At 39.4% G+C, this 13,968-nt stretch overlaps 1 protein-coding gene across 1 annotated transcript in view; it reads right to left on the reverse strand.

The window, feature by feature from the left end:
- The window catches only part of MSH3 (mutS homolog 3), a 170,769-nt gene that overhangs the window by 97,602 nt on the left and 59,199 nt on the right, over positions 1–13,968 (reverse strand). Inside the window, exon 12 of the mRNA XM_087430101.1 lies at positions 12,123–12,232. Coding sequence (XP_087286227.1) covers positions 12,123–12,232 — 110 coding nt within the window. The remainder of the gene's footprint in view (positions 1–12,122; positions 12,233–13,968) is intronic.

Here is a 13,968-nt window from a genome sequence, read left to right on the forward strand (position 1 = left end):
ATAATATTTTGTTGTATGTTTGTACCAAAATTATCTATCTGTTCATCAGTTGATGGACATTTTGATTGTTTCCACTTTTTGGCTATTATGAATAAGTCTGTGACGATTCATGTGCAGGTTTTTGTGTGAGTATATGTTTTTGATTCTCTTTGTTCTGGAGTTGCATAGTGGTGATGGTTGCACAACTTTGCGAATATACAGAAACACCACTGAAATGTATGCTTAAAGAGGTGAATTTTGTGGTATGTGAATTATATCTCAATTTAAAAAAATATGAAGAAAGCAAAATAATCAATACTTAGAAAAAGTTTCCTCACCATTTTCCTTACTCTACTTTGGTAATAACATAGTCAAAAAATGACAGAATAACAAATTAACTAATGAAGTAAATTAACAAAAATTACAGAAAGCAAAGAAAGGAGTGGAATTGCTGGGTGATATGCTAACTCTATGTTTCACTTTTTGAGGAACTGCCTATCTGTTTTTTCATAGTAGCTATGCAATTTTACATTCCTACCAGCAAAGTATGAGTGTTATACTTTCTCCACATCCTTGTCAATACTTGTAATTATCCATTTGAAAAAAATTAAAGCCATTCTAATGAAGTGGTAAAAAAAAAAAGATTGTTGGGGAGGAGAGTGGGAGACTGTTGGAATGTTTTGGTGATTCTCTTTAAGTAATTTCCAAATTACTCCAGCCCAAGATTCATCCCAAATGGAGTAATTTTATATGACTGAACATACACATAGGATTACAAAAAAAAAAAAAAAATTCTGTTGATATCACACACTGATGTGAAGGGCAAACCTTACAGCAGAATCCTGCCTGGATGACTATTAAATTAAATACGTTGCAATTAATTGAGTGCTTTTATCCTTATTATCCTTAAAACTACCCTGTGAGGTCATGCCTGTTCACGATATGGATACTGACTTCAGTTTCATTTTTGTTCCATTTTTCTCTGGTTCATGCTCTATTATGTAGAAGAGGCATCTGGTTTAGCATGACACAGAAAACAAGCCAGAGCTTTGTAGACACACAGACTGGTTCCTCCATTCTCAGAGGGGTGGTCTCTTAAATCCATCCACTTCTCTCCATCTCTACTGCCATTATATTGTCTCAGTAAAAATCATTTCTCACAAAGACTAATAAAACAGCCTCCTCACTTTACTCCCCACATCTATTTCTGTCCCTTTTTCCAAACCATTCTCCACACTGTAGCCTGAGCAGTCTTTCCAGAACCCAAATCTGTTCATGTCATATCTCTGCTTTAAACTCATCAATGACTTGCCATTAATCTTAGACTCAAATCCAGAATCCCTAACTGACCTACAAGACAACTGATCCCTGCTTACCTCTCAAGTCTCACCTTAGATCACCTGTCACTCTCTTCCTCTAAGTTTCAGCCAGACTGAACACGGTCCAATATCTTGGTCACTCCAAGTTCTCTGACATCAGGGCTTTCTCATTTGCTGTTCACTCTCCCTTGAAGACTCTTTTCCTCTTTCCTCCCACCTACCAGTTCCACTTTGTTTGGCAAACTGCTACTCACCCTTCCCCAGAAAAGGCTTTCTAGATTCACTAGACCAGGTTTAATCCTTTGCCATCCTTTTCCATACCACCCTCTATTTTCTTTCCATTTACTTCTTCATTGTCTTTTCTGCTAGACTGTAAGCTCAGTGAGAACAGGGATCCTCTCTTCATTCCCACAGTTCCAGGATCACAATATGTGCTCAATAAGCAATTGTTCAATTCAATTCAATTCAATCCCAAAGACTACAAATAAAGGAAATCAAGATGATGTGAAAAAAAATTAAATTTTCTTTGCATAGGATTGTTGTGATAAAATAAATCAATGTTTTACCCTAACGTTTACCCAAAATGCTATATAAATATAAAGATGTATTTTAATAACTCACTCCTGCATAATGAAAGATGACACCAATTGGAACGGACTAAGCTGATGCTACAGATGGTATGAGGACAGATAAAACGATGCCATCTGTGAACATATAAAACAGCCTACAAAGATAGCTACTCTCCCCCAAATGATAAAGGCTGTCAGAGATATGGAAAGATAAAAGCAAAAGAGGTTAATAAAAACCTAAATTATACTTATCAAGTCTTCCCAAAGATTTTTAAAAAACAGACATAAAACTATAAATTTCATAGAAAGAGACTAAAAAGGTTGTGCTAAGTTGGTTTGCAATCTGGGAAAATACAAAGGTAGTGGCTTTTATTTTAGCCTACTAACAGCACAGGCAAAAGCATGCTCACTATGAATCATTTTGGTTTTACCCTAGCCTTCACCTGAGGAAATAGCTCAGAGGTTAAGAATCTGGGCTGAGAAGGCAGGCGACTCCAGTTGAAATCCAGGCTCTACCATTTACCAGTTATTTAGCCTTGCACTAGTTTCTCCATCTATAAATGGGAATAATGTCCCTAACTCAGAGAGTTGTTACAAGAACTCAATGAAAGAATACATGATAAGCACTTAGCATAATGCCTGGTACATAGTGACTACCCAATCCACGTTAGCTGTTACTATGTCGTTATTATGGTGGTCTTTATTTGCTTAAACAATTTGTTTGGTAGATACCACAAAGAACAGCATGGGGAAGAAGAAACAGCATCCAAAATATAAGCTTGGAAATAACTATGTGAAGACAAGCCTAAGGCACAGATATGCAAAAAGGTATTTTGTGCAACATGAACACAGAAGGATTACAAAAGGAAAGCTAGTCCTGGGATGCCGAGTGCTGGCTCTGACTGGTCGTGGTGACCTGAAGTACTGTGTTGGGACTGGTAGCAGGCTGCACTGAGACAGAATGCCAAACCGATTACAGATGTCTAACACGGGCAGGGAGAGGGTGAAAGCGTGTGTGGCACTGTTTACCACAAATTTCTCATCATTGGGGCAGCTATAATTCCACTTTTGTCTCCTATAAGCAGAGCAGAATGCAAATGAATAAAAATGATTTCTAATCAAGTTTTTTAAATAAAAGTTTGCATACCTTAGAATTGTTCTTTAATTAGCAGGAATAAGAAGACTTTCCAAATAACTGTAATAAAATAATATGTCAGACCACCAGAATAGAGAACAATTATTTTGGTGCTATCAATTAGAGAGATTTGGTAATTGTAACAGTTAACAAAACAGGAAGTAGCACTGTCAATTAGGTGATGATAAAGATGTTATTCTGAGATGCCCCATAGTAGTCACAGTTGATGTTACAACATGATACATTCTAAACAAATGAAAAGACGACACCTGAGTCATTTCATTCCATATGACGAAAGACAATGGACTTGAGGGCCTCGGGATGACAATGATCCTTCCTTACCACCAAAGACCCAAGGACTAAATGTGGGTGTGACTGGAGTCCTTCACATTTGAAGATGAATCGGATGATGATGACACCAGAGGGTCAACATTCCTAACCCTCTCCCCTATAACCCACGAGCCTATATAACTGCTGTAAGATTTTGTGCCCCCTTAAGATGGTTTTTTTTGGACATTAGTTGGCCAACTTCCTCTCTTGCTAGCAAGCTGTAATAACAAGTCCTTTCTCTCCTACCACCTTGCCTCTTGACTATTGGCATGTCTTGCGACACGCAGAAGACCCCCCCTTGGGCGATAACAAAACCAGTGCACTATCTTCAGTGTTAACAAACATGTTAATGGTACTTAGTCAATCAGAACACAAAACTGAGCTTCCTAAGTTCCCAGGACTTAGTCAAGTTTAGAGCATTAAACAAAAGAGAAAGGTTGTGATCCAAGCCCACCACATAAAATGACAAAGCTCAATCACTAATGGCTGTGTCCTTCTGAGAGGAGACTCACATAAAGCCTCTGCCTACTCACCAGCCATCCTTGCAAACTCTCCTCACAATCCTGACTATAGCTACAGGCAAAAGATAAAACACCGGCTAGTACCAGATTGAGGAGAACTGACCAGGACAGATTCTCAACAACTGAAATGTAGGCATCCTTCCTCCCTGTCACCATCGGAAGCCTCCAGCTGGGTCATCTTATGACCGTCTTCCCATCTTTCTAAAATAAGATGTGCTGGAAAACACACACTCTTGAGTCTAACATGGGCTTTCCAGACAGATGGGCTTGGGTTTGAATCTCACTTTCACCTGATTATGCTGGTGGTGAGGTGTGGTAGCAGCATCATTTAAAAAGTTCATATATGTATACGTGTGTATGTATTATATTTTCTACATGATTATTCATTTTTTAAAAAATAAAACATTGCAAATACACATAAAACACTACCCCATCTGTATTCCTTTCCCTTTCCTCCCTTCCCAGAAGTAACCATTTTCCTGATGTTAGTAAATATAAAGACTTCTTGTTTTTATATTTCTACCACTTGTATCTGAACCCCTAAACAAAAAAGGATATTATTTTGTGTTACAAAATTTAAATAAATGGTATCACACTCTATGTATTCTCTTACAACACTGTTTTTTTGAGATTTATCCATGTTGATACATGTAGACTTAGGTCATTCATTTTAACTGCTGTATAATACTGTAATATATGACTAGATAATTTATTTTTCCATTCCCCTACTAATAACTAGGTTGTTTCCAATTTTTTGGTACTATAAAGGCCACAGCTGTCTTCCTGACCACATAACGGATGCTGGGAACCACACTAATCCTTTATATATACTGTTTCATTTGGCCTTCATAACAACACTAGGAGGTAGGTATTGTCATTTCCATTTTACAGATGAGGAAACTGAGCTGTACGAAAGTGCATAACTTGTCTAAAGTGACACAGCTGAGTGAGGAATCAGAACTCCAGCTGAAGTCTCACTGACTCCAAAACTGTGCTTTCAGGTGCTCGCCTGTGTGCTTGGCTGGATAACAGTGGATAAGTAACCTGAGTCTCAGTGTTCCTCATCTATAAAATGAAGCCAGCACCATCTCTGACGATGGCTGAAAGGATTAAGAGATGTAAGATAGATACAAAAAGTGCAGCACAGTTAGACACTGACTTCCCACCCAGCCATTTTCTTCCCACTCGCTTGATCCCTCGAGGTTTAGTCCTCTGCTTCTCCCATACAGACTTGTTCACAGAGTAACAGATCTCATCTCTTCGGCCTCAGCCTCTCCCACTCCCCTTTGGCTACTTTTCTGTCCTCAACTCTTAGATACAAACCTCTGCTCCTTTCTACCTGAACACTTCCCTTACTTTTTTTTTTCAAATATAAAAGTTTCGGTGGCCAGCCCAGTGGCATAGTGGTTAAGTTCATGTGATCCGCTTTGGCGGCCCAGGGTTCGCTGGTTCGGATCCCAGGTGTGGACCTACATGCCACTCATCAGGCCATGCTGTGGTGGCATCTCACATACAAAGTGGAGAAGGACTGGCATAGATGTTAGCTCAGAGACAATCTTCCTCAAGCAAAAAGAGGAGGACTGGCAACAGATGTTAGCTCAGGGCCAATCTTCCTCAACAAAATTACTAAATAAATAAAGTTTCTTTTGCATCCCTAAAATCAATCTAACATTTTGCATAAACACCTTCAGCTGAGCAGATACAGTCCAGAATGTTTTTCAAAGATAAGATAGATGGACGATTTTTCAGAGTACTGTACCTACAATAAAACTGCAGATGTTTGCTGTTTACAAAATTCAATGGTTTTTCACAACATCACTTCACATGTTAAATGAATGTGCAATACATTTAAACGATAATCAAAACACTTTTTTCCATTCAAGAGATGAGTACATTCCATCTTCTTGTGCCAAAAAGGAGGAAAGATATGAAATAACTGAGTCTATCTATTACGGGTTGAATTGGGTTCCCCAAAAATATATGCTGAAGACCTAACCCCCACTGCCTCAGAATGTGACCTTACTCGGAAATAGGGTTATCGTAGATGTAATTAGTTAAGATGAGGTCATATTGGAATAGGGTAGGCCCTTAATCCAGTATGACTACATCCTCATTAAAAGAATGCCATGTGAAAGGATACACACACAGGGAGAACACCATGTGAATGTGAAGGCAGAGATAAAAGAGGTGCACCTACAAGTCAAGTAACACCACAGATTTCCAGCAAACCACCAGAAGCTAGGAGAGAGGCACGGAACAGATTCTCCCTGACAGACCTCAGAAAGAAAGAATCCCACTGACACCTTGATCTTGGACTTACAGCCTCCAGAACTGAGACAAATATATGTTGTTTAAGCAATCCAGTTTGTGGTACTTTGTTCCCCCTAGCAAACTAATACACTATTTAAATCACCCATTACGGAATTCAGATCTACAGGTATGGCCTTAAAGAGCCATAGAAAAATCACGGTGTGTCCAAATATTTCTAAGCAAATCAATTCTGACTCAGATGTGTTTAGAGTTACAAGTTAGACCTTTTACACAATACTTAAAACTACCTAGGCCTGATGTGGAAGACGGTCCCTTCCTATCACCCAGCCTGGCTTCCTTACTAAGTCACATGACTTGCTCTGAGTAACCTTTATCTACTCTAGTTTCACTAGGGGGTTGACAAGAATGCAAGATGTTGCCAAACCATTTCTTCCAGTGTTACATAGTGTTTTCATACCTGACCAAGCAATTATTCCACTAAAAGGGAAAAAATGATTTCTCAGGACCAATTCTGAGAAACTAAAACAAAGAATCATATAAAGGAAAACTGCTTCTAAGGTTCTTTTAAAATTAAGGAGTTTTTCTTAGAAAAATAAACTTTCCTTCCATATGTGTGCCTTTATTTTCAAAGCCTACTTAGAATCCTAAGATTTCCAAATAGATTCATTTGTTCATAATTTCTTAATCATCTATTATACTCACAGCACTACGAGCCCCCCCATGCATTCTGTGTGTGTATTGTGGGTGGAGGGGAAAGTTGTTGTACAAAATTGAGAGGAGTTGACTTTCTACAGAGGGAGGAAGGAGAAAAAGGAAGGTTTATCTGAGCTAGGTTAGTTGTTATAAATGAAATACACAATTTAGTGAGAGACAGATATTAAACAAACAAATATCAATCACAAGTCCTATATGGTATCGAAAAATGATACAAGGAACATAATTTAGATTAGGAGGTCAGAGAAAACCTCTTTGAAGAAGTAACATTTTAAGTGAGACCTAAAGGATAAGGAGTTAGCTATGTAAAGACTTAAGGGAAAGGCAAGAACATTCTAGGTAGAGACAGCAACAAATATGAAGACCATGAGATGAGAAAAAGCTTTGGGATGCTCAGGAACCAAAGAAAGGCCAGAGTGACCAGAAGACAATAAACTTGCGAATGTGGGGGGGGGGGGGGGGGGTGTGTGTGTCAGATGCAAGAGGCAGGTGAAAGAAATTTTATTTTATTCACAGCACAACAGGAAGCCAATGAAGAGTCTGAGGCAGGAGAGTGACAGGATTCAGTCTTCATTTTGCAAAAAGAGATTAGTCAGGAGGACACTGCAGCAGTCCAGGTGAGACCTGATGGTAGTTTAGGCCAGAGTGATGGCAGTCGAGATGGCAAGACATACACAGACTCGGGATATATTTTAGAGGTGAAAACAATAGGATTTAGTATTGGATTGAATGTGGTTGTTAAAAAGGAAATGTCCAGAATAACTCCCAGGTTTCTGGACTAATCAACTCATTAGGTGAAGGTGCTGGTTCCTAGAATGGGGAAACCACGAGGAAAAACAGGGCTGAATACATTAAGTTTCAGATGTCTGTGATACACCTATGTGTTTATGAATCTTAATTGAATATATAAGCCTAGAGAACAGGAGAGTAAGGATCAGAGATACAAATTTGGGAATTTTGACATTTTGATATTTATAGTCATGGGAATAGATAAGTTCACAGGGGTCAGGTAGGAGAGAGTGAGAAGAGGAGGGGAGGGGAGGGTAAGAGAAGGAAGAAGGCTGAGCTCCTAAGATTCAGATCTCAGCAACTCGAACACTTAAAGGATACACAGAGGATGAACAGCTAGCAAAGGGAACTTTGACGAAGCAGCCAGCAAACTTGGAGGGAAACAAAAATGAGAACAAGTTTCCACTTCAGAAAAATGGAACAGACTGTACAAAGGTCCCGAAATAAATTACACCTCAGCTTGTAGTGAGAACTGTAAATAGTAGGGAGCAACACAATCACATATACACTAAAAAAAATAATAATCTATGGGAAGCACAGAGTAGAAATAGAGAAGGGCAAGACCAGAGGCATGGAGATGCTTAGTTTCTGTGATAAACAAAAAGCCTTTCATGAAAAGGCTTTCATCTGACTGCCTTTCATAAAAAGTGATTTTATAAAAAGGCAAGATGATATACTACTACTTATTGCTAGAGATTCAATATTTTCATTGTTGATCAGAACAATTCATCCACTAGAAGGGGAGGAATTGATTTCTCAGATTTTGCTTTGTGATTAATAATCTGCTGTTCTGTACGTGTGCACGCACATGTGCATGCATACACACACATATATATACAGCTGTGTTTCCAAGAAATCACTGTCTCACTGAAGGAAATGCTCTGTTTCCAATCTGTATGTACACTCAAATTGAACATTTCCTGAGGCAGAGATGTCCTGGCAGATGTGTGGGTCTGGAGCTGCTGGCGATATTGCTGACAAAGTCATGAGCATGAGTAAAGGAGTAGCCATGGTCACAGATAAGATCCTAAGTAGTGCTGAAAGGAGGGAAGAGGCCCCAGGATCAACATTTAACGTGCAGGTAGAAGAAGAGGCATCCACCAAGAAAACTCGTAAGTTATTTTTGTTTATTTTAAAATATAGAGTTACTGAATCTTGAATTCTTCTAAGATGACCAAATCTGCCTTGGAAATCAACTATTTTGCTAAAAGATCATTTTAGAGACTCATCTCATACTTTTCAAAGTTTTCTTTCCCCCCTCTATAAATATTTACAAGCAGAATTTGCATTTTGGGACTTTTTGACAAGAACCAATAAAGTACACACAATGTATATAGTATTAAAGATTGACAAGACAATATCAACTCAAAGTAGTAGGCGAAATTCAAAGATGGAGCCTCAAAAAAATGAATTCAATATAATTTAACTTTAAAAGGTCTTAGGACTAATGGCTTGCCAATGTGACATTCATTTATAAGGAGAAGACAGAAAAGTCTGCTGAAGAATCTTCTTGCCTAAAATTAGCGGAACTGATAAAAAATATAGGTCACAACACATAAGAAAGCATAATCCAACCACAAGCCAATGTAGTCTCAGTAAAGTAAAATCCAGTCTCAGTAATCTAAGTGAATTCTTTGAATCAGTCAATAAGTGTAGGGTAAAAGCCATTTATACTCTGTAAAAGTCTAGTAAAATTCTGCACCAAAGAGGCCATTTTATAGAATAAAAGGTGGTGGGGTGGAAAATCCTCTGAAACTTGAAATACTTGGTCCTGGATTTATGAACTGTGTGATTGCCCTGAGAGCTAAAATAGGCTAAAAACATAAAGAAGATCTTAAGGGATTTAAGAGAATTCACAGATGACTGACAAATAACGTGCTCTTAGAGAATCTGGGAGATCTGCCTTATCATGCAAAATTCCCTTGTCACCAGCTATTCATTCTATTATCTCACTATAGAAGAAAACCAGGCCCTAAACTAATCTTTGGCTGCCAATGTCCGAGACAGATTATTAGCCTAAATGAACCATTGATGTAATCAGCATGGCACCTATGTTAGCATAAAAAACAACAACAACAACAATAAATATACAGCTGAACCACTGACTAATCAGCTGAAGACCTTCTTGAGGTATTTGTTTGGAATAGGTTGCAAGTGCCATTAAGATTTAACTCGAATTCTTTTGAAGTGGATTTTAACGGATTAGGAGGATAAAAGTTTTAAAACTATGACTTAAAATGAAAAAGGCATGGGGCCAGCCCTGTGGCTTAGCGGTTGAGTGTGCGTGCTCTGCTGCTGGCGGCCCGGGTTTGGATCCCAGGCACGCACCGACGCACCGCTTCTCCGGCCATGCTGAGGCCGTGTCCCACATACAGCAACTAGAAGGATGTGCAGCTATGACATACAACTATCTACTGGGGCTTTGGGGGGAAAAAAATAAATTAAAAAAATATAAAATTAAATTAAATTAAATTAATAAAATAAAATAAAATAAATAAAATAAAATAAAATAATTAAAAAGGCAAAGAAAAAAGATCCGCATGTTTGTTTTCAGCTATGTAAGTGTTAGGCTGGTCTAACATTCATACTTGGAAAGCATCAGTGCTCAATGCACGACGTATTCTCTCAGCCTTTCTGGGAAGGTGGGATCCCAAGAGATACAGTTTCAGCCCCTAAAAATCCTACAACATGGTTTACTGAATTTATCTAAAATTAACCCTGGTTATACAAAACAAAGTTAACAATAGAAATAAAAATTTTAATTTACATGGAAACGTTTGCTAGTGACTCTCTTTCTGCTGAATATTTCAACCAAGCAAATAAAATGGTAAGAACTGCTGTGGATGCTTAAGTAGACCTTTCCATGAGCCAGGATGCAACATCTCTTACTTTGTCCACAGACTGTCTGCAGGAAGCCGTCTTGTCTGCTTTTGCTCCACGAGGTATCCTTATCTTATTTGAATACTGAACTAAAGTAGATACTTCCATTTTAAGAATTTCTTCTCTATCTAGTCAGTTTCCCCTGTCATAGGTCATAATGGTCAAGAAGAGAGATCGGAGTGACCCACCAAAGCTGAAGTGATTTGATAATCATCATCATCAAAACAACGTCTTGAAGTTCATTACTAACACTAATAACATATGCTATCCTTTACTGAAGACTATTTAGTTAGCACAGCGTAAAATGCAGTCAACATGAGGCTGTCGTGCAGGTTAAGAGAGACAATGCAAATAAAGCCCCCAGCATAGTGCTTGGTATGTAACAAAGAGCTCAAAAATGGTCGTTAGGATTCCTGCCTCATTTCATCCCTTACGGCAACCCCTGGAGGAGGGAGTCTACCATTTCAAAGGTGAGAACACGGGGTGGGGGCTTAGCGGGGGGCTCAGTTGACGGAGCCCACACACGGCAGTTCTCTTCACCACCACAGCACACTCTGCTCTGCCCATAAGGGAGGCTGTTCAGGACAATGGTGAAGCGCCCGCTCGGGCTTGGAGTCAGTGCTGGTTTTAAATCTGGGCTCTACCAGCTATGAAACACTGAGCAACTATTGAAGCTCTCTGAATCTGTTCACTCATCTCAAGGACTTACTTCAGTGGCCGATTTTGAGTATTAAATACTGGTACACAGTAAGAGCACAATAAATAATAGCATGCATTCATTCATTCATTCAGTAAACATGAACTGGGCTCCTACTAAGTGACAGGCACTGTTCTAGGTCAGAATCCCCAAATTCATCTACATATCAGAACCATCTGGGGAGCTTTTAAAAATTCCAACTCCTTGGCCACACTGGAGACCAATTAAGTCACAACCTCTGGGGCCTGGACACAGGCATGAGTATTTGTGAAGCCTCCCAGGTGATTGCAAACTGCGGACAGGCTTGGAAACCGCTGTGTTCTAGTGACAGACTCAGCTCCGTCCCTGCAGGAGCTCCTAGTGCACTCATTCTGCTTTCCTAACCGTCTCACACTTGACCTCTTTTGGAGTCCTACTGTTACTGCTCTAGCTCAGGTCTCAGAACCTCTTCAGGAACTTGCTCACTTGTCCCCTACCACCACCACTTTGTCCCCTCCTACACACAAGCCCCCTCTGATCCCATCACTCCCACGCTCAGAATCATCAATTAACTTCCTCTGGCTACCATCTCCTCAGCCTACCCTTCAAAGCCCCCTGCAGAAGGCAGCACCCCATCTCTCCAGCCCTGTCTCTCTCTACCTCCTTATGCTACTGACAACCCAAACTAACTGGATAACTCACTTTCCCCAGACACACCCCACGTCTTCCAATCTGCAAGCAGGCTCATTCTCGGGGACAAGTAAAAGAATCCTCACAATATTACACAGTCTATTGCCAAATACAAAATAAAATCTTCCCCAATTTAACATCATGTTCTTATAAACCATGGTAACCTTGGTTTTAAGGAGGCTAACACACCTTTAATTTCACAATTTTATATAATTTCAGATTAAACACACAAAAAAGAAATCCTTTTACCTTAATTTAAGGAGTGGCTGGGTCACCCATTTCTTTAACTTCCGTCTCCCAAATGAAGTTTTAGTATGGTCTAAAACCCAAAGTAAACTTCCTTTGGTTTTCATATCAGTCTAAGAAATACCAGAGAACAAGTTTTATTAACTAGACAATTGTATTTGTACCAAAATCGCTAGTTGTTCACGTGCCCTAATTATTCTATAAACCCCAATTTTAAATGCCTACATTTAATACACATTTAAATACACATGCCTAGCACAAAGTACAGCTTATAACAGACATTCGTTTAATGTTTGATGAATGAATATATATACACACACAATATAAAGCATTTATATTTTGTACAGCAAAGGGATAGTCTACGTGCAGTTTTTAGTTAACTAAGAATAAATTACTGAGAAGCCTCTTTTGAAATACGTTTGTCCTAAGCATCTTAAAAATATAACTGTATACTTCCCTGTCTTGGTAAGGACAGTGAAGATACCGAATTGAAAAGTATCTTCTACTTCCTAAGAGTTACCACTCTAAAGATAGATGCTCTCATGACAATACTGAACAAGTACTGTACACAGAAGTGAACCTACCCTGCACTCCAGGAATTAACCCTGGAAGGAGTTTTATTTTAGTCTGTTTTATTAAATCCTAAGTAGAAGTTTATCTATCTATGTTTTGCCACTTGTAAGTTAAGCCATAAAAAAAATTTACAACTAACTAGAGATGGTAGTTAATTTTAACCAAGGTTTCCTTGTATTACAAAAAGTGTATTAATTGGTTTGAATCTTATTTGGAACATAAAATTGCAGTTTTCACCTGAATATTTTTTTAACTTTTTCCTTTTCCTTCAAGTCAACAAGCAGGTACTTAGAGAACACCTCCCACGTGCTCAGGAGTACAACTGGCAAAGGTATATTAAGACACGGCCCCTCCCTCAGTGCCACCCAAGTCTTACACCCAAGTCTAGCAGAAAAGACTCATAAGCAGGGTACAATGCCACCTGGCAGAAATCAACTGTAAAAGGTGTGACATAAGCTCCCCAGGCCTTAGGAGTTTAAAGCAGAGCACACACAGAAGCTATAGCGATCACGGACGGCTCCCCAGAAGATGAGCTGGGCAGGCAGAGCTGGCCGACGAGGGCAGTCCAGACCAGCAGCTGCACCATCCCTCTGAGACAAGAGGCCGAATGGTGTGACGGCAGCACAGGGTCCCATGAAGAGGACAGTGGAGGGGAATCATTCTCCAGTTACCTGGCATCCCTGGAGAAGCAGGCTCAGACCAGAGGGAGAAAGACGGGAGAGACACAAGTCCTGTTACACCTCGGCTCTCCCTGACACCCAGCCCCCTGCTCATCACCCCTTTCCATTGCTATATGGTACGGGAGGCCCAAGTCAAAATGCAAAGACAAGCAGAAGACATTAATTCTCAGCTTCTGCTTCTACAAGGGCTCACATCCTAATAATGAAAGAGATTTTAAAGGGTATTTTGATTACAGTTGATTTTTGCCTTGGGAATTTGATTTCAGAACTGATCCCACTATAGTAGGATTTGAACAGGGAGGATGTAGCAGAAGGAGGGAAAGCTTGAAATGCCAGGGTTGTCTGCAGGCTTTGACTGTGAGCTCTTCTTTATCCAAGAAATGTCGTTTTATTCCTACTACTTGTTTCCTATCATGGGGATGTATAAACAGTCATGCATCAATTAATGATGGGGATACATTTTGAGAAATGCGTCGTTAGGCAATTTCATCATTGTGCAAACATCATAGTGTTACACAAACCTAGATGGTATAGACTACTACACACCTAGGCTCTATAGTACTAATCTTATGGGACCACCATTGTATACGCGGTCC

This window comes from Ceratotherium simum, chromosome 4 (assembly GCF_057802395.1).
Source record: "Ceratotherium simum simum isolate JZ-2026a chromosome 4, ASM5780239v1, whole genome shotgun sequence".
NCBI lineage: Eukaryota > Metazoa > Chordata > Mammalia > Perissodactyla > Rhinocerotidae > Ceratotherium > Ceratotherium simum.